General features: G+C 46.1%; 2 protein-coding genes across 5 annotated transcripts; one reads left to right on the top strand and one right to left on the bottom strand.

Moving 5' to 3' along the window:
• Positions 1–1,331: 1,331 nt before the first annotated feature.
• SLC25A38 (solute carrier family 25 member 38) lies at positions 1,332–10,622 on the bottom strand. Of its 3 annotated transcripts, none has more exons than XM_085051316.1 (7): positions 10,487–10,622; positions 8,560–8,681; positions 7,828–7,912; positions 7,107–7,286; positions 6,487–6,655; positions 5,710–5,876; positions 1,332–4,856 (listed from the first exon to the last, which is right to left on the bottom strand). In XM_085051316.1, exons 1-7 carry the CDS (start codon positions 10,559–10,561, stop codon positions 4,734–4,736), a joined length of 921 nt encoding a protein of 306 aa, XP_084907442.1. In that variant the 5' UTR covers positions 10,562–10,622; the 3' UTR covers positions 1,332–4,733. The 3 variants fall into 3 exon arrangements, with proteins under 3 accessions (XP_084907442.1, XP_084907441.1, XP_084907443.1); XM_085051315.1 differs by lacking the exon at positions 10,487–10,622 and adding an exon at positions 9,615–9,739; XM_085051317.1 differs by lacking the exon at positions 10,487–10,622 and having other exon boundaries at positions 7,828–8,187; positions 8,560–8,633.
• Positions 10,623–10,666: 44 nt separating this feature from the next.
• On the top strand, positions 10,667–16,413 carry LOC146441263 (C-C chemokine receptor type 8-like). 2 transcript variants are annotated; one of them, XM_085051312.1, is made up of 4 exons: positions 10,667–12,192; positions 12,954–13,039; positions 13,126–13,194; positions 14,069–16,413. In XM_085051312.1, the coding sequence occupies exons 3-4, from the start codon at positions 13,141–13,143 to the stop codon at positions 15,146–15,148; spliced, it is 1,134 nt and encodes a 377-aa protein (XP_084907438.1). In that variant the 5' UTR covers positions 10,667–12,192; positions 12,954–13,039; positions 13,126–13,140; the 3' UTR covers positions 15,149–16,413. The 2 variants fall into 2 exon arrangements, with proteins under 2 accessions (XP_084907438.1, XP_084907439.1); XM_085051313.1 differs by lacking the exon at positions 10,667–12,192 and having other exon boundaries at positions 12,768–13,039.
• Positions 16,414–18,420: the final 2,007 nt, after the last annotated feature.

Below are 18,420 nucleotides of genomic sequence, written 5' to 3'. Positions count from 1 at the left end.
CTCTTACTGGGACTGTGTCATTTTTACTAAAACTCCTTAATGCAGTATGATGAAAACTCCTAAAACATTTCAGAGTGACAAAATTGCAAATTAAGAAACAGCGCAATGTGGAAAACCAGCTTGCTATTTTGAAATGAGCACCCGAGCTACAAGGGATAGGCATATTCAATAGTTCCACATGGAGTTTCCAAAAGTAGACACATGTATGTGTCTGTGTGGGATGAGGAATTCTTTCTGCTCAGTTCTGGTGTCAGTGCTTATGAATGGCACATAACATAAAAAATTTAAAACACAAGCAAAGTGTTTGCCCATTTTTAACGTGAAAGGGAGATCTGTAACTCAATGGTTTTGTTACAAGCACAGTGCCTTTAAATTTTTCATCTTCCCCACCTTCTACCACCCAGAAGGGTTAGGGAGCTTGTCTGCTATCTCTTCTCACAGCTGGGGCAGCTGTCAGCAGCATGGACAGCAACACCCTCTACTCAGCAGGTGGTTCTCCAAAGCAGCAGGAGAGTTCTGGGGAGCCCTGTGTGCAGGAGCAGGCACTATCCCAGGCCTAACTTACTATCAGGAACCTGCACAAGCAATTCAGGTTCAGCTGGCACAAGGCTGCACCTCAGGACTGTCTGGTAGGTCTGTTGCACACAGATAACCCTCCATGAAAATTGCTCCATGTGAGAATGTATTGTCTAAGCAAGAAAAGGTTTGGGATCTTCACATCTGGATGTGTATATATCTCAGTATCAACAACTTTTTGCTTAGCACAACCTGCCTGCTACTGAATCCCAGGACAATACTATGATAGCAAGAGGAGACCCCAGCAATCCAGCATCCCCTTGCATTATGCATTGCAGGTGATGATTGTGTCCCAGACACAATTTCTGGTCCCCTCCTGGGATCAGACTGCCCGAGCAGCAAAGACCTGATCAGCAGATTAAAAATTGTTTCTCCCCAAAGAGCTTAAAACCCCACTGTCCTGAAGGCAGGTATTTCACCAGCTAGTGCAGGGATTCAATTTCCATCTGTTTTTACACACAGCAGGCAGGCAGAGGAAGCTGTGCAAAACACAAGATTTCCCACTGCTATGTGGTTTTTTCCATTTAAGTGAAGTTGATTTAGGTTGTACTAGCACAGTCTGTGCATATTATACACCACAGAAAAAGAGAGTATTCACTGGCTTGTATGAGCTCTGAACACATGCAACAGTCCTGTTCCCTTGGGAAACTTCTTTTGCCTTCTTAAGCCTCTATTCCATCCCACCCCTTGTGCAATTGATTGGTTTGGGACTTGTTTGTTTGCTTTTGTAAAGAAACACTGAAGACATTACATCCTTCATTTTAGCAACCAGTTTTTAATAGAAATATATAATACACTTTCTCACATAAATATTTTATATAGACACATGAACACTCACAATACTCAAAGCTATGCAATGTTCTAAAGCTCCAGTTCTGTTTAAAACACCAAGAACAGAAAAACCCAAACAAATCATCACACAGGAAGAATGGAGACATGAAGTTTCTAAAGCATAAATAATCAGACTATTTCTCTTATGTCCTTACAACTCACTTAAATACCACCTACCTTAACATGCCAGCCAGTTGTGCTCCTAGCCACAGCTGCAGGGGCAAGCAGAGACAGTGCACCTTCACTAACAATGCACTGCCAGCAACAGAGGTCAGTCCAAGATGGATCCAACTGCTATCCTGCTGTGCATTGAAGGTATCACACCCCTGTCTCTGGAATCCAAACTAAGATGCCTTTGGGAATGATTATCTGACAAGATTGTTAGTGTTGAATTGCTGGCATGATGCAGGTAGGTGACTAAGCACCTCTGTAGAAATATTTTGATTAACTTTGCATTTAGGCTGTACAGTGACCATTTGTTGCTAACTGGAAGCATTAAACCTCAAGGGGAATATATCTAAACTTCAAGTCCACATACTTGACTGCCTTGATTTGCAATAGCTATCAAGGAGTAACTTCAATTAATTAAAATTAATCACTTTAGAAACAGAACGTTTTTGAAGGGGAAAAGGGTGAAGGATAGTAAGGATCAGAGCTGAGAAAGTCTTGTGCTTGCCTATGTGATAAAGCTTTCAGAACAGAGTAAAGCAGAACTTCAGGCTTTACCCTCCCCCATATATGACACCTGACAAAAGAAATAACAAAGAAAAACAAACAACAAACTCGCAGTGCAGAATTCATTCTCCCCAGCTCTCAGGTAGGTACGTTTTTGCATTTGCAGCACCAATGGTAGACGAAACACAGTGCAGTTTAGGTTCTCTGTTTCTTAAATTCAGAGGAGCCCAGGTTAATCCACAAGGCAAAAATCATGTAGTTTTTCACTCTACTCCAGCAACAAAATACCACCTCATTCTCCACAAAGGGGAATGTATTACCTGGCATTCTTTGCTTGCTTGCCTCATCTTTAAGAGCTTAAGTTTCTGTGTGCACTGGTTGCACATTGCTTTGCCATTGCTAAATCAGGAACAAAATATGTGTGCAGCACCTTGCAGGTGACTCCACACACCCACACTTGACTACTACAGCCCAGGATAATGAACAGATCCAACTCACAGGCCAGATTTAGAGAACCCCATATAAATTCAGGCTCCCAGCACAATGTTGGTTTGATCCCATGCATAGGGGACTAAAATGAGGTAACTCATTTAATTGCCACCATATTCTGCCAGGTCAGCAACCCTAGACTTGGTTCTCCAGCTCTCAGTGACAGTAATGCTCAGGATAACAAACAAGCAGGATGTGCAGTTACCATGGTTTCATGCACTCTCACAAGTTCAGGTCACTAAGGGTAGAAGGATCAGCAAAAGAAAGGAACAGATGTTCATATTTAGGATTGAGCAAATGATGTGCCACATGCCTGATTTAATGCAGGGCTCAATTGTTAACAATAGACATGTGCACATGGGATCCTCCTGCACTGCAGAGCACCAGCCTCCCCTCACAGATGGGCTGAGTCTGAAAACAGGCAGCACCTTCCAAGCCTCGTGCCTGTCCCCTTACACTTTACTCAACCTTTACATCAGTCATCAGACCTTCTTGGAGTTGAAATCTGGTAAAGAACACCTTTAACAACCCACATCCTCTCTATCTACTCTTGCACTCAGGAAGTTGCCAGGGCACACTGTGATTGCTCAGAATACACTCTAAAATTTATAAACAACAGGTAGGTAACACTGGTTGTTCATACAGCTACAGTGTCACGTCTTCATAGAGACAGGTGGTCTGCTTCCAAAGTGAATTGCAATATCCGTAGACATTTAGGAAAATAAAAGCAAAAGCTAAGTTTTCTGCAAGGCACACTACAGAACAGGATGCACTCTTCCACACCACCTTCATGGCTATGCTAACAGAGCTGCAAGGGACCCATCCCACCACAGAGGCACAAGTGAAGAGGGGAGCAGGCTGTATCCAGGACACTGTGTGGTCTGTGTAACACAGTAGGAAAGAGTAAGAAGGCACAGAGGATGAAAAGTGTGTATTTATCTCTGAGCCTAAACTCAGGGATGCACAAACATGGAATACGTGGTAAGAGAAATGGATCAGCTAGGAAAGAAAATGCGAAGGGTCTGTGTGGAGCCTTAAGGGAATTAAAGATCATTACCAAGCACCCGTAGAGTTCAAACTTTGAAGTAAGCTTACAGAAACAGCAATCTTGTCTTTCCAAACCGAGACATACTCCACATGCAATCAGCAGCTGTTTTAAGGGCAATCTGAAGTGTCAGTATCTATATCTGTTTCCATTGTACATTTATGCATTATGAGCCACAGCCCTAAAAGCTACATCTGAGGACCAGTTCACACTGAGGGTGTTGATCAGGGATTACCAAATAAGGAATAGGAAGCAAATAGGTCTCTATAACAACTGCATAAAAAATACACAACCAAATCCATTTGAGTGTTCCTGCTATAGTTAGACCAGCAGCATTTTTTTCAGAGAACAAGTACAACTTTGGTAGCAATCAATTCTAAAGTGCCTTATGCTTCTTAATTCCTGTGCAAACCCTGCTGTGGAGGCAGAAGGATATTTCAAGAGTGTTAAAATGTTCAATCACATAATAACACATAACACAGCAAGGAGGTTCCAGTTCTCTCTCTGCAATCACACCCAGCACAAAAGCGATGGCAGAGACCATGTTTCTAGCTTTTCTTTTGCACTTCATTTCTCTTCCACCCACTACTGCAATACAAGCAGTAGTAAGATGTGTTAAGAGACACATCCAGTCTCCCACCCAGGCCTGAAGTGCTCCCCTGTGAAAACAAAGCCTAGGAGGAGGGAGGATCTATATCAGATAGTGGTCACTCTGGCCTTTCTGGCCACACCAGCAAGGAACAGGCTGGCAGATTCTGCCATCACTGTTTTCTCCTCAAACGCTTTTGCTCTAGCACTGTCTCACTGCATAAAGGTGGTGAGCACAGAGTTGTTTTTAAAGGGGGCTTCTCAGCATAGTACCAGGCTGTGAAAACACTGCCATTTCCCATGGCAGTCTGCAAGTGCAGTCCTTCTGGAATGCACTGAGCAAACAACGCAAAGGTCCGGTCCTTCCTTTCCTCTACTTGCCAAAAGGCCTAATCCCCTGTTTCAGAAGGGCTTTCTTCCTCCTGGCTGAGCAAGGCTTATTCCTCTGTGGAACTGGGAACTTCCCAGTGCCAGTTGATCACAGCAAGCAGGAGAAGGAGTGAAGCTGGTCATTTCTCATGCAACTCAGTCAGGACTTCAAGCCCATTTTTTCCATCATCTGTTCATACACCGTCCATGCCATTGCTGCCATCAGAGTGCGCCTGAGGGCTCGGGGCACACCGCCTCGGAAAAAGCCAACCAACCCAAAGTCCTGCAACAGGAGATAAACAGCAATTCATCACAATCTGCCTCTAGGGTTTTAATTGCTCATTGTTTATTACATGGAAGAGCACAGGATGTACTTCAGCTTAGACCCAGTTCAGTCTCTGAAAGACCTGAGCTTAAACAGCATTTAGTGTTTAGGAAGAACAGGTAGCGCTGTGCAATTGCAGGGCTACACAAGAAAGCAGGAAGAGCAGCAAGTGGAAAAAGGAAGGCCAGGTGGAGACAACAGATAGGGAAAGGCACACTCAAGTCCAACAAAGAGAAGGCAGGGGTGAAAACACTTCAGGAAAATGACTACTCTTTGTTTGAGAGCTTCATTATTTACAAAAGTCTCTCAGCTATTCTGTAAAAACTGAGATTTCTAAGTACTGAAGTAAAAAACCACTCTGATTTGAAAAAAAAGGTACATAAAAATGCATACACAAATAAACAGCTTCCTGCTTAGGAATACAGTTCAATATGGAAACAAAGCAAACCTGCCAAGATCAGCCCTTCTGACAGCAGGAAGGGAAAGGTGGGCTTTGAGTACTTCTCCACCCCATTCCTGGGATAAAGATTTTGGCATTTATTTCTCTTCTAGTGTCCAAAGAGCAAAGAATTATTTTGTAGTTGGCTTGTATCTGAAACCAGCATTTCACACTGCACACTATAGTCTTTGTTTACCTTCTTCAATCTCTTGAAAATGCTGACACTGAATAGTCCAACTGCAAGAGCAGATGAAGCACTGACACTTGTTCACCTCCTTTAAAAGGCAACAACTTCCCCAGCATAGCTGTGCTTTGAGCAAGGGGATCAGAACTGAGGGTGTGATTGGGCATGCTAGAAGGGATTCACCTCACCTTGTAGATGAAGGCAATGGTCTGGCTTGTCCTGTGGTACTTTTGGGGTGACAGCTGCATATATGTTTTGATGACATCAGCAGGCTGTGTTGCCAGAGAGGCCAAGATTCCCGCAAAGATCCCACAGCCAAAATTCAGCAAGGGTACGAGCACCGGATCCAGCTGGTCTGCAACAGAGCAAAGGAACACACTCCTCAGACACCATATAGGCCAGGAACACTCGTGCTGCGTCACAAAGTGACAGCTCTTAAATGATTAAATTGACATCAGAGTCTAAGAGAAGTTAAAATCCATGCAGCTAGAGAAACCTTTCAAGGAGAAAAGGGGTTACTAGTCAAAAGATAACCCTATTGAAATGCCTTGCTTGCTGGGAAACTGAATTTGACAGAAAATCAGAACAGAAAAAATTGTACAAATGCTGCCCCAGTGAGTTCTAATATCACAGAAGCACCAGTTTAGTGGAAACTGAACAGTATGCAAGACAAGCAGAAGCAGCAAGCAGTGCTGAAGACACCTTCTCTTTCACCTGTTCACTAACCCACTTACACACCAGTCTTCATAAAGACAATCAATCAGTTTAGGGCCAGTCTCCATTTCTACACTGACCTCAGGTCCACAGTTCTCCACAGGCAAATGTGTCTCACCTAAAGCCCTACAGGAGACTAATTTAACTATTGAAGTGAAGGGCAATAAGCAGAGCATGCAGGCTGTCAGCTGCAGGGCAAGATCTGAAAAGAGGAACATTTTTCCACTCCAGCCTCCAACATTCAGCCTTACGCTGAGGTGTGAGGTTTTTGGTCTGTGTGTAGAACATCAGGTAGATGCCGGAGAAGGGTGCATCCCGCAGCAGTGTTGCCGTGAGCCCACTGAACATGCCACGAGCCCCTTCTGTCTGATAGATATTCTTCAGGGCTCCATATACACTCCCATAGCCAAATCTTCCACTCTGCAAGGGCAGAAAAAGGTCAGTCATCCATGTGCCAGGCACAAGTTGAGAAGCCTTACACACACCCTGAGGGCATAATATCTGAACAAATGGTAGTGTGAACTTAATGTGATGCTCAAGACAGCAACACAGAGGAAAAACCCAAGGCAAAATTGGGTTTCACCTACCTCAGCCTTTAAAACAATCCTTCAGAAAGGTAAAATATGAAAGATGCTACAAAAACATTGTACGCAACTGAATCTTATAAATCTGAGCGTGAATTCTATTTCATCTTGTTGCCTAATTATCAGTGTGCAGCATTTCCTTCACAATGTGTGAACTGAGATGAAATCAGGACTACATCCCTAGCTCTACCCAAGTGGTGACAACCTTCTCCAGGCAGAAGGATTTATTTTGCACCACAAGGAAGGTGTGTGATACCATTAACGGGAGACTGCTTGGAAAGTCATACCTCATATCGGGTCTTCACTACAGTCACTGGCAGCATGCAAATCCCAGAAATTGCACGAGCAGTGGCACCCAGAAAGACAGACTCCAGGGCTGTGGGTGAACGGTCCACAAGAAACTTTTGCTTCATCATGTACAAAGTGCTGAAGTAAATCCCAACCCCAGGAATACATCTTGCAAAGGACTTTAGAAGAAACAGAAGCAGATGAAGAAAGAAAAAGCTTACGTAAGACAAAATATACTACAGAACATTTCTGAGGCTGTTAAACTTGACAGAAAGCTTTGTAGAAAACAAAAATATCACCAAAGCTAACATGCTGAGGAGAGAAGATAAGGTTGAAATAATTTATGGCACGACACACAAATGATTCAAATGATGACAGACAAATTATTCAAATGATGCCAGGATTTAATGCATTCCTCAATGTCACTTTTCTAGAACAAGATATTCTAAACCAAAATGATGTTCATGCAGTTGTCACCCCACATTTGCAAAAGCAGTCAAGTATTCAGCTGCTCAGGACTGTAAAACCACAGGGACTGCCCTAACCAAATCAGTGAAATTCACATTAACTCCTTAAAATAGGATGTAATCTAAATAATGTGATTTCATTAATAATTGCACACGACTTGGATATTTAAATTCAGGCAGACATAATTAGCAATATACAGTAAGTTTATTCATCTACTTATTTTTAAAAGTCAGGGTTAAAACAGCCACTTACTGGAGAGACACCTTTCCAGAGCCCCAGAATACTCTCAGTACGAACAACCCTAAAGAGCAATGTTACCATCCCAGCACGATTGGACCTGAAAGAAAGACAAGACAGGAACTGCAGAAATGACCTGCTTCTGCTCCTTGGTAGATCCATTCCATAACCACCCCTTTCATTTGTATCTCTGTGCACTACGCCAGCATCTCCAAAGTGCTCTTTCTCATCTCAGTCTGCTTTTTTTGGCTGCTCTTTCCAGGGCTTCTCCACCACCTTCTGTTTCTCACAACTTGTAACACACATTAGAGGCCTCTCCCATTAGCGTTTTTAGTTGCTCATTCCCTTTGTTAGCAGCAGCAGATTATAGGTTGACTATACCAAGCAAATGGGAGCAGCTGCACACATGAAAAATTATCTGACAACCACACAGTAGTACTCTTTTCAGGCAGAGGATCCCCCATGAAACTGCATGGTAGCCACTCCAGCAAACACCAGTCTCTCAGATGAGAACAAATGTTGAGGTTACAAGTTATTCTAGCAGCATTCACAACCACAGACACTTTCACTTTTCTGAAGCAAAATATCAATCCTTCTCCATGATATAAAAACATACGTTCTCTATTATAAAGACTCTGCTTTCCCAAATTACAACCCTGGACTCCAAGCCCCAGCCAGCAAATAAGCCAGACGCCTGTGGTGGAGCACCCCCACGCCCTCCATGCACACACATCCCCACCCTCTCACCTATTCACAGCAGGCTGCAGAGTTTGCAGGCGTGTTTTCAGCAGGTCTAGGGGTTGGAAGAGAAGCGTGGAACAAGTGCCACTGATGGAGCCACACACAAAGGCCTTTAGGACTGGATGCATCTGGAAGAGGCAGAATAGAGCTTTAAATGGCCGTTTAATTAAGAGGAAATATTTCAGCTGATATGTCACATGCTATAGAAAAGGAAGGTGAGCTGATCCCAGATGTTAAGGAACAGATGCTTTGGGCACAGGAAGCTTTTCCAGACTTATTTGTGGGTTTTGGTCCCTCTGCTTTTCCTGGGAGATTGTTCTGGAATCTCCTTGAAATTCAGTGGTTGGAAAGAGTATTCTGAGCCTCAAATGTATTAGTAGCCTTTGTTTATCGTTTGCCATGCCAAAGGAAATAGGTGTCCCCTTCCCACCACCCACCCCTTCCTTTGCCCCAATCCCATCCACCTCTTCTGGCAACACCTCCAGCCCTTCCCTGCCACCCTGCACAGCAAGGTCCCCTCGGTGTCACAGGCACTGGCAGGGAGAGCTGCCCAGACCCAAACCTGGCCCAAATGCACCCAAAGCACGGCACGGCCTGCTCAGCTCAGGCTGCCTTTCTTATCCACAGTGGCGGCCGGCTCCCGCACTTCTCGGGAAATATTAAAGCAGGAGGCACTAAGCCCGCGGCAGGGAGAAGATTTTTTGGTGTTTCGAGTGGTTTTTTTAATATTACACACATATAACGGTGTTTGCTAATGAATGACGAGTTTCTGCGCCCCTCGGCGCAGCAGAATCACGGCAGATTAGAAACACGGACAGATTAGCAGCCGTGCGGGGCACACTCCAAGCCAGCAGTGGTTCCCCCGAGCTCCCCCGGCCGCACCGTCACGGGCTGGACCCGCACCGCCATCCCCGCGCTGCCCCGAGGCCGCGGAGCGCCACGCAGCAGCGCAAGCGGCGCAGCGAGTTCCCCCCGCCTCCCGAAGGGACGCTGCCCGCGGGCTCCCCTCGGCAGAGAGAGCGAGGAGGCCCCGGGCAGCGGCCCGGTCGGCGCGGCCGTACCTCCGGCTCCCGGCCCGGCATCCCAGCGCCGCCCGCAGCCCGGGAGCGCGGCGCCAGGCCCAGCCCCGAGCCCCGAGCCCGCCCCGCCCGGCGCATGCGGCTGCCGTAACCCTTCGCCTGCCGCGGCCCTGCTCCGCCGGGACAGCCGGGGGTGAGCAGCGGCGCTCCGCCCCCAGCCGCCTCTGCCCCCGTGCTCGTCACGGCTTTTGGCCGCTCTGCATAGAATCGTAGAATGTTAAGGGGTTGGAATGGACCTGAAGGTCCATCTATGCCCAGCCCCACTACTATGGGCAGAGACGCCTCCCGCTAGACCACATTGCTCAAGGCCTTGTCCAACCCTGGCTCAAACACTGCCAGGGATGGGGCAAGGACAGCTTCTCTGGACAACCTGTTCCAGTGTCTCGTCACCCTCACAGAATAAAAATTCTTCTGAGTATCTAACCTCTCTTTCAATTTATGCCCACTACTCCTGTCCTATCACTGTACTTCCTGATGAAGAGTCCCCCTCTGGCTTCCCTGTAGGCCCCCTTCAGATACTGGGAGGTTGCTATGTGGTTTCCACAGGACCTTCTTTTCTCCAGGCTGAGCAGCCCCAATGCTCTCAGCCTGTCTTCATAGGGCAGGAGGCTCCAGTCCTCTGACCAACTTCGTGGCCTCATCTGGACTTGCTCCAACAGTTCCATGTCCTTCTGAAGTATCCAGCACCTGAGCCCCAGCATGCTCTGTCCGACGTGAGCAGTGGGAATGGTCAGTTCATAACCGGCAGCTTTCATGTCTCCCCTCAGTTCACACCTCCCACTTCCCCACAAAACCAGCTTCTTGTGGACACTGTGTTGTTCAGAAAGCTGAGTTGCTCACTGACACCTCCTTACCCCTACCGCTAGTGTTTCCACTTGTTCATCCGCATCCTGGGCGCAGAGCAGAGGAAGGCTGGGTTTCCAGAGCATTGAGGAAGTGAAGTGCCGAAATGCCGAGACCTGTGCTGGCCCTGAGACAGTGACTTCACTGTGCCAGCAGAGCCAGACACTGCTTATCAACAATGAAGCCAGAGGAGGCTGGGAGGAGCAAGCTGCTTTTCTAAGAATCTGGCCTGCCAAGTAAGGAATGACACATGCAGAACTTCATGCTCCAGCTGCTCCCAGGAAGAAAACCTTGGGTGCAGCAGTAGCCATATGCACAAACCACTTCCTCTCCTGTGCTCCTTTTGCCTCGTGGCAGCCCCTGAAGAAAGGGAGAATATACTTCTCCGAGAAAATGCAACACACAGGCTAGCAGAAGCACTTCATTATGGACTCCCTCTTCCCCTTGGCAAGCTCCTCTCGGTAAGCGGTTCCCTCCTTGGGTGAGTGACTGCCTTTTATTTCATTAACTGACTTTGCCTGCTAACTCACAGAAAAGAGGATCAGCTCATCCCCTTCCCTCCTGGTGCTTCCTCCCCTACCTCACATCTTGCTCTACTGTGGACCAATACAGGGACAACACATGTCACTACAGGTTGCACAGGAAGCTCTGCTCCACTGCCTGGAGTCCCTCCTTCCCTTCCATCTTCACTGACTGTGGAGTCTGCAGGGCGTTTTTCTCACAAATTCTCACTCTTGCACAGCTGCTGTTGCACAGAGTTTCTGAATCACAGAGGCACTACCAATATCACCAGTGGGCTCAGCTTTGGCCAGTATTTGAAATGTTTCTGTATAGACCTGGGGTTGGTGTGGCTGGATCCTTTCCCTCCGTGTCTTTGGGTGGGGCAGCAACAGATACTTCTGTGGTTTTCTGAAGCAAAATAAGCTGCAACAGTATTGGCCAAATGGCATGCATTCCAAGAAAGAGTTCATCCAGCGTGAAACCCTGGCGGCAACAGCAGTCTCCAGGTTATTGTCTTGCTACAGAAGAGTTTTGTCCCTTGAAATAAGCCTCATGATGAATGAGGAGGTGAAAGAAACAGCGCCGCTGATCACACACATCTCTGTAGGAATGCCCAGCAGAGGGAGCCGCATCCCTTCAGGTCACTGTCTTGGGGAGATGCTCCTTATGCTCTGTCATCTCTATTTAGGAGATGAGAGATGAGAGGCACAGAACTGCGAAATTCCCATTTGGTGGATACATCTTTTTCCACGTTGAATAACTCCTGTGTGTATTCTTTGCCACTTTAACACTAATAGAGTTGTGAGTGCCATTTTAGACCTGCATAAGGGCAGTGGAGATCCAACTTCAACACTGACAGTAACACTGCCTGCAACAAAAGAGTGTGTTTCTGGTTTTAATTTCTAGTTTCAGGTATTTTAAGAATTAATACCTAACAGAGCTTGGCTATCATGGCTTGACTCACACATAAAATGTTGACCTAATATCACGCTGCCCACCACAGCTGAGGAAAACCATCCACTGCCACACACACAATAGTTACAGATTTTCTTGGTTCACTGAGATTTATCCCTCTGACTTTGGAGATATGGTGAATGAAGGTGGGCATCCAAAAGATCTGAGAGAGACAACAAACCATTCCACATGGGGATCTCTGGCAGCACATCTATGGTCTGACGCCCAATGAGGTGCTGTTTATTCAAAAACGAACAAAAAGGTGACGTGACTTGCCTGAATTTCAGTAATGTTGCCTGTTGCTCAGTGATGCTGCTCTTTCCCATATATCTTGTGTTGTGGAGAAGATCAGAGACAGCTGTGGGACGGAAGCTGAGTTGGGTCCAGATGAGGTCACAGTAGGGATGTGGCAGAGTTAGTGGAAATTCAGTGCTGTTCAGGGCTTTATTTCAGTGTTAGTCTGTGAGAGCATCCTGCAGTGTGCATGTTCTGGGAAGAAAGGGTCAAATGTACTTGGCAGTGTTAGGATTACAGTTGGACTCTATGATCTTAAATGCCTTTTCCAACCTAAATGACTACAATTCTATGATCGTTTTCCTTAGGTATTCCTGTCTGTGGTTGGGTGGGTGCAGGGGAAGGTGCCCCCCAAGGGAAAATATTAACGCAAGCATGGTGCCCTTTGTCATTGCTGGCTCTTGGCAGCAGAGGAGAGACAGCACCTTTAGAAAACTTCACCAAAAGCCCTTGGAGCAGCAGAGAGACAGCACTACTTTCTCTCTCCCTAGACACTGGAACTGCAGAGCAGGGACAGCAGGTGGAACAAGGCATGCAGGTGGGAGAGGTGGGAGAGGGCAGCACTTCAAAGAAGTGGAGGAAATTTCAGATCTCTTCCACTTAAGAATATGCTCAAAATGAAAACTTTGATCATTCAGAAGATAAAGCTGACATTTCCGTGCTGTAGGTGTTAGATAAAGAGGCTGAACTCACTGTCTTGGGGTTTCATACATCATTAATATACCACAGGTCACACAGAGGAAAAACTATTTTAGGACTGTGCACTGCCACAGTGAGGACCTTTCCTGCGCCTTGACATTGCAGCACAAGCGGAGGTAAATATTGCCAGCCTATATATGCAAAGTTATGCCTGCTTCTTAAAAATATGTGATATAAAGACAGTTTTTTGGCACTCTTTCAGACACGGTGTGGGATTATGGAGCAGAATTTGACATACCTGCTGGGCAGCGGTGGCTCTGAGGACATCCTGGTGAGTCACTCTCTGCCAGGTTGCTCCCCTGCAAACTGAGGTCAGGAGCTCATCTTAGGGGTCCAGCTTCTCCCATGGGGACACATAGTACTGGTGGAGATGATGGGGGTTTAGAAGAAATCAGTGTGATTGCTGTTCTCTGGAAAGAAACCAAGCATAGGTTCAGCTTCAGCTGATGAGACTGTGCTTGTGGAAGAAGCCTGTCCTTGAGGGCAGAGGTGATCCTAAGAGTGTCTTATGGAGGACATCCTGACTAGGAGGCTGCTATCCATCTTTCATTGTTTGCTCTCACAGGTACTGCCCAGGGATGTGGTGGTTGCTGCTGGGCTGGTGAGCAGGAAGGGGGCATGACACTACTGCTGGTGCATCCTATTTCTGGCACTCAGCTAACTGAAAAGAAAGCTTTTAGGAGATGAGTGTTAACATGTCTGTTTCTCCCTGAGCCCTGCTCCCTTTTTCCATTCAGAAGGAAACATAAAATAGGACCCCAAAACCCATATCAGGGGCTCTCAGCTTCCTGGCCATGCCCATATTGTTGCTGGAATGCTCCCTGTCTCTGGCCCCAGTACCTCACCTGGACTCAGGTGTGGGGCATGCCCCAGCATGGAGCCAGCAGGAGGATGCTGATAACCTCTACCACCACATCTGCATTTTCCTTGATCTCCTCTGCCCCTCTGATGCAAGGATGTCATCCTAGGTCTTGCAGGGGATGGTCAGTCACTCATGTTCATTCCTCATTGGCATCCTGTACCACATCTGTAGCACAGCTGTTTCATCCTTACACAGCATGGTGTGAACTGACTTGTGCCTGGTATATTTACTGAGAGAGTAAATGTGGAATTTGGGTCATATTAACTTCATTGTCCTTGAACAGGTGGGTTACACATCACCAACACCTCACTCCTCTGAAGCATATGAATATCCCTTCGACTACTCAGGGCTACACATCATCTGTTATCCTGAAAGTATCCCAGCATTTGCATCTACCTTATTTCCAGTGCTGTACTCCGTGCTGTTTGTGACAGGCCTCATAGGAAACGCTTTGGTTGTTTGGATTCTGACAGTCTTTGTGAAAATCAAGACCATGACTGACGTGTATCTGCTGAACCTGGCTGTCTCCGACCTCCTTTTGATATTCTCCCTGCCCTTCTTGGTTCAGTACTCCATCATGGGCCAGTGGACTTTTGGAAATGCACTGTGTAAAATCATCAGCTCAATTTACTTCATTGGTTTCTACAGCAATGTCTTCTTCATAACCATCATGAGCATCGACAGGTACTTGGCCATTGTCCACTCTCTCCATGCTCAAGGGATTCGGACAGCTATCCATGGGGTTATCACCAGTCTGGTTGTTTGGGCAGTTGCCATTTTAGCAGCAATGCCAGACTTAATTTTTTTCCAGGAAGTGAATGACAATGACGAGATTAAGTGCCTCCCTCACTATCCTGATGGCAACAATGGCTGGAAGACTTTCAGTAATTTTGTAGTCAACATCCTGGGGTGGCTAATCCCTGTTGGTGTCCTCATTTTCTGCTACTACAGCATCTTGAAAAACCTGCAGAAGTGCCATACCAAGAACAAGTACAAAGCAATAAAACTGGTTTTTATTGTAGTCATTGTGTTCTTCCTCTGCTGGACCCCTGTCAACATTGCACTTTTTTTGGACTCTCTGAGGAACATGTCCATCATCAACGACTGCGAGACAAGCCAAAGGCTAGACCTAGCCACAGAGCTGACTGAGGCTCTCTCCTTTGTCCACTGCTGCCTCAACCCAGTTATCTATGCCTTTGTGGGTGTGAAGTTCAGGAAGCATCTCCGTGAAGCTTTCAAAAAATCTGCATGTTTTCTGTCAAACTGCAAAGACTACAGGGCTTTCAGTGGGCGCAGCCTGGACAGGCACTCCTCTCTGCACACAAAGTCTTCACAGTTGTCTTCTGTTGGTACTGTCTTGTAGACCTGCATGTCCAAAACTATCATCCTGGACAGGTGACCCCAGTTTGAGAAATCCTTAAGTGGGCATCCACTGCCATGGACTGTTTGTGCAGCCTGTTAGAACACAAAAAATGAAAGTGGGTGCTTGATTTTGCTTTTATTGTGGTTGCTTTTGGCATTCTCACCTTTTAGAGTATTTTTTTAGCATCGTCCTCCCTTTCCCTTGGCACATCCTGCCCTGCTTATTTTGTGAAATTACCTAGGCAGACTCTCATACTGCCTGAGCAGCATGGAGAGGTACCTTAGAAACATACCTTCCCCCTTCAGACTCAGTACTGAAAAGAGCTGTTTATGGCTCCAAACCCTGGGCACTTGGCCACTCCTTCCTTTGTCTCTGCAGAGTGTGTTGGCTCTGTGAGCAGGGATGGGACTCACTGCAGGAGTGGGAATCTGCTCTTTGGAGGGAAATGGTGCCCTAGTTTAAGGTGTCATGCCAGGGTTTGGCTCCCAGTTGACAGATCTGAGCAATAATTTCAGCCCTAAAAGAGCTTAGTGAGTGAGTAATTGGGTAAGCAACCAAAAAAATAAATGCTGTCCATGTGTTTGGGTGAAATCAATATGAATTAATATCTGGATATGATCCTGACTCCCCATCTGCTACCAGGGCCTGCTGCTTCTTGTCTGGAAGGGTTTGGAAGCTGTAGCCTAGAAATGACACTGTTGATGTCAAGAAACAGCACCTACAGGAATGATCAAGTGCTGTAGGAATGGATGGAGACATCATTACCAGGAAAAAGGCTGAAGAGTGGAAAAAATAGTGGGTGTCAGGTGTCACACGTCTCCATGAGTGAACTTTTTGAACATTTTTGAACTTTTTGAACTGGCAACTGATGTGCCATTGTGGTCACTGCTCTTGAGCATGTGACTGGGGTTGACCTTTCAGTTACTGTTCCAACTTGGAATGAGTGGCTTTTTATATATAAATGGTTACCCATTCGTATAGATATATCTATATGTATCTATCTATCAATCTATCTATCTATCTGTATCTATATATATCTCTATATATAGATAGATATCTTTACTTGCACATGTGTGTATATACGTACAAAAATACACACACATATACTGGTATATATACATATTTATAATTTTATATGTACAAATATTGCTAGATAAATGCAATGGTTTTCTGAAGCTTTTTGTTCTGTTCTATTTGTCCCTACAAGACATCACCATATTTTAAGTTTTATAATAAAGATAATGTGTGCAGTGTAATTGCACAATGTTTACACCCAAGGAACCTGTTTCATCATTATTTGTCAGCATCTGCATTTTATTCTTTCCTGAACAGATCTATAAAACTGATAATCCCTCCAGCTGCCTCTTCTCTGCCTCCTCTTCAGTTCAGCTGCTGCCTGGGTCCCAGCAGCAGGATCACAGCCTGGTGCAGCAGCACAGTCCCTACTTTTCATGTGCCTTATTACCAGCCAGACCTTTTTTTGCATATGCAAATCCTCAGGTGCTCTAGACAGGGATTCACAAAAATTGAGGACAAAGCCAAAGGGTGGTGGGCAAGAAGATGGCACCAACTATCTCCCCTGCAGATACACAACATAAGCCTTCTAGAGCACAATTCACTCACCTGAAGCACAAGAGATGGGAATCATTTCAGCTCGGGGATATCTCCCTCTTCTCAGAGGTCTCATTGATTGCCTTTGTGTAGCTGTTGGAGGGAGGCTGTGACCCAGGGCTTCCCCACAAGGGCTGTAACCCAGTAGCATGAGGGTAGCTTAAACGTGCAGAGCCTTCTTTGCAAAGTCTTTCACTTCTCTAACTCTCACTAGAGGATATCCTACCCTGCTGTTGCCTCAACACCACTTGCAAGCCCTGCTAGCAAGGAGGCAGGAGATGCTTTCTGCAGCTTAAAGGAGGTTCTGCCAGAGGCAGCTGGCTTCTGTTTTATCAGCAACACCAGGAGCTCTGAGTTGGACCTGACCTAAACTTCTCCTCACTACTCAACTACTTCAAGCTGCTATTTCTGCCTTTGTGTGCGAAGGGAGAAGGTGAGACCCACATCCGGAGAGTGCTTGGCGTGCAAGAGCTGCCCTGTGTTGCTCTGGGTGGCCAGAGGCATCCCTGTAGGTCAAAGAGCTCCTCTGCTTTCTGAAGGGACAAGCCTGGAGCAGTCTGCTGCCCTTCCAGTGCCTGTGAGGGCATTGAGAACAGAAGGCATCATTCTGCATCTGTGCAAGCTGACAGACAGCTTGAGGATAATGCCAAATTTCAGGGTTTTCCCAAGAGCAGGGAGTACAAGACGCTGAGGCTAAAACATCCTGTACAGCCCCAGTGCCTGTTCACCTACTTGAATAAAAAGTACCTACTACAGCTGTTATATTGTTCCTGCTCATATCTGCTGCTTTCCTTCATATCCTTGCTTTTTGTTTTTGTTGAGATGACACAGCTTAAGAGGATTCAGGATGATGTTGACACATGAAAAAGTCAGATAAAATCTTGTTCTGGCTTCAGCACGTCATCTTAAAACAGTGACTAGAGTAACCAATGTTACCCACGTTCAAGCCTAAACTTAAAATACCTGATTGTTTTCTTTTGATTTATTGGTGTTACTTGCACCAGAGGGTCCTTTCTACAGAAGGTCTGTTAGAAAGATGGTGACTTTGTCTGATGACACTCATGGTGCTGTGAATGTCTGGATGGAAAGGCCTTGGCAAGCTAGAGCATTGCAGTGGCATCAGGGGGGCTCATCACTTTCCACACTGTGCAACCCTGTGCAGCAGTTGTATGGGTATGTTTAAGGACCATGCTGTTGAATTATACCAGCAGAAAGTGGGATGTATGAGGACATGTTAGCTTATGGTGTTGCTAGATCCCTCAGGAAATAGTGTGAAGTGGGACCTAGCAGATTGTTCTTCATCTCAGCTCTGAACTGCAGGACTGTCACAAAAGCACAGGGAATGATAGTCTCAGCCTCTTATCTCAAAACAGTATTTCAGAGTAAGAAACTAGTCCATATATGGCTTTTTCTGGCATTATGCTGAAGTCTCCTGCCCAAGGCAACCTGGAGATAAACTTATTGAATCCTTGGCAGAATCTCTGACCTTCAGGTCACGTGTTCAGGGCGCTGCATGCAGTCTGGGGATGAGAATGGGACTGATGATGCTTTCTGGAAGAGTCCTGCCAGCCAGCAGCACAACTCTGTCTCTTTCTGCTGTGGTAACATTCAGCTACACTTGGAGGTCAGAACCAGTCAAAACATTAAGGAAGGAAAAAGGA

This window comes from Lichenostomus cassidix, chromosome 2 (genome assembly GCF_008360975.1).
Source record: "Lichenostomus cassidix isolate B80296 chromosome 2, HeHo_3.0, whole genome shotgun sequence".
Classification (NCBI taxonomy): Eukaryota; Metazoa; Chordata; class Aves; order Passeriformes; family Meliphagidae; genus Lichenostomus; species Lichenostomus cassidix.
This window is presented reverse-complemented; position numbering and strand designations above follow the sequence as displayed.

Bases quoted from the DNA above. Each gene is read 5' to 3' on its own strand.
- SLC25A38 (XM_085051315.1), bottom strand. From the start codon at position 9,710: ATGCGCCGGGCGGGGCGGGCTCGGGGCTCGGGGCTGGGCCTGGCGCCG. The intron at 8,682-9,614 runs GTACGGCCGCGC...TGCCTCTTCCAG, and splicing joins TGCCGGGCCGGGAGCCGGAG to ATGCATCCAGTCCTAAAGGC. The intron at 6,656-7,106 runs GTATGACTTTCC...CTGCCCTTGCAG, and splicing joins TAGTGAAGACCCGATATGAG to AGTGGAAGATTTGGCTATGG.
- LOC146441263 (XM_085051312.1), top strand. From the start codon at position 13,141: ATGGAGCAGAATTTGACATACCTGCTGGGCAGCGGTGGCTCTGAGGAC. The intron at 13,195-14,068 runs GTGAGTCACTCT...GTCCTTGAACAG, and splicing joins GTGGCTCTGAGGACATCCTG to GTGGGTTACACATCACCAAC.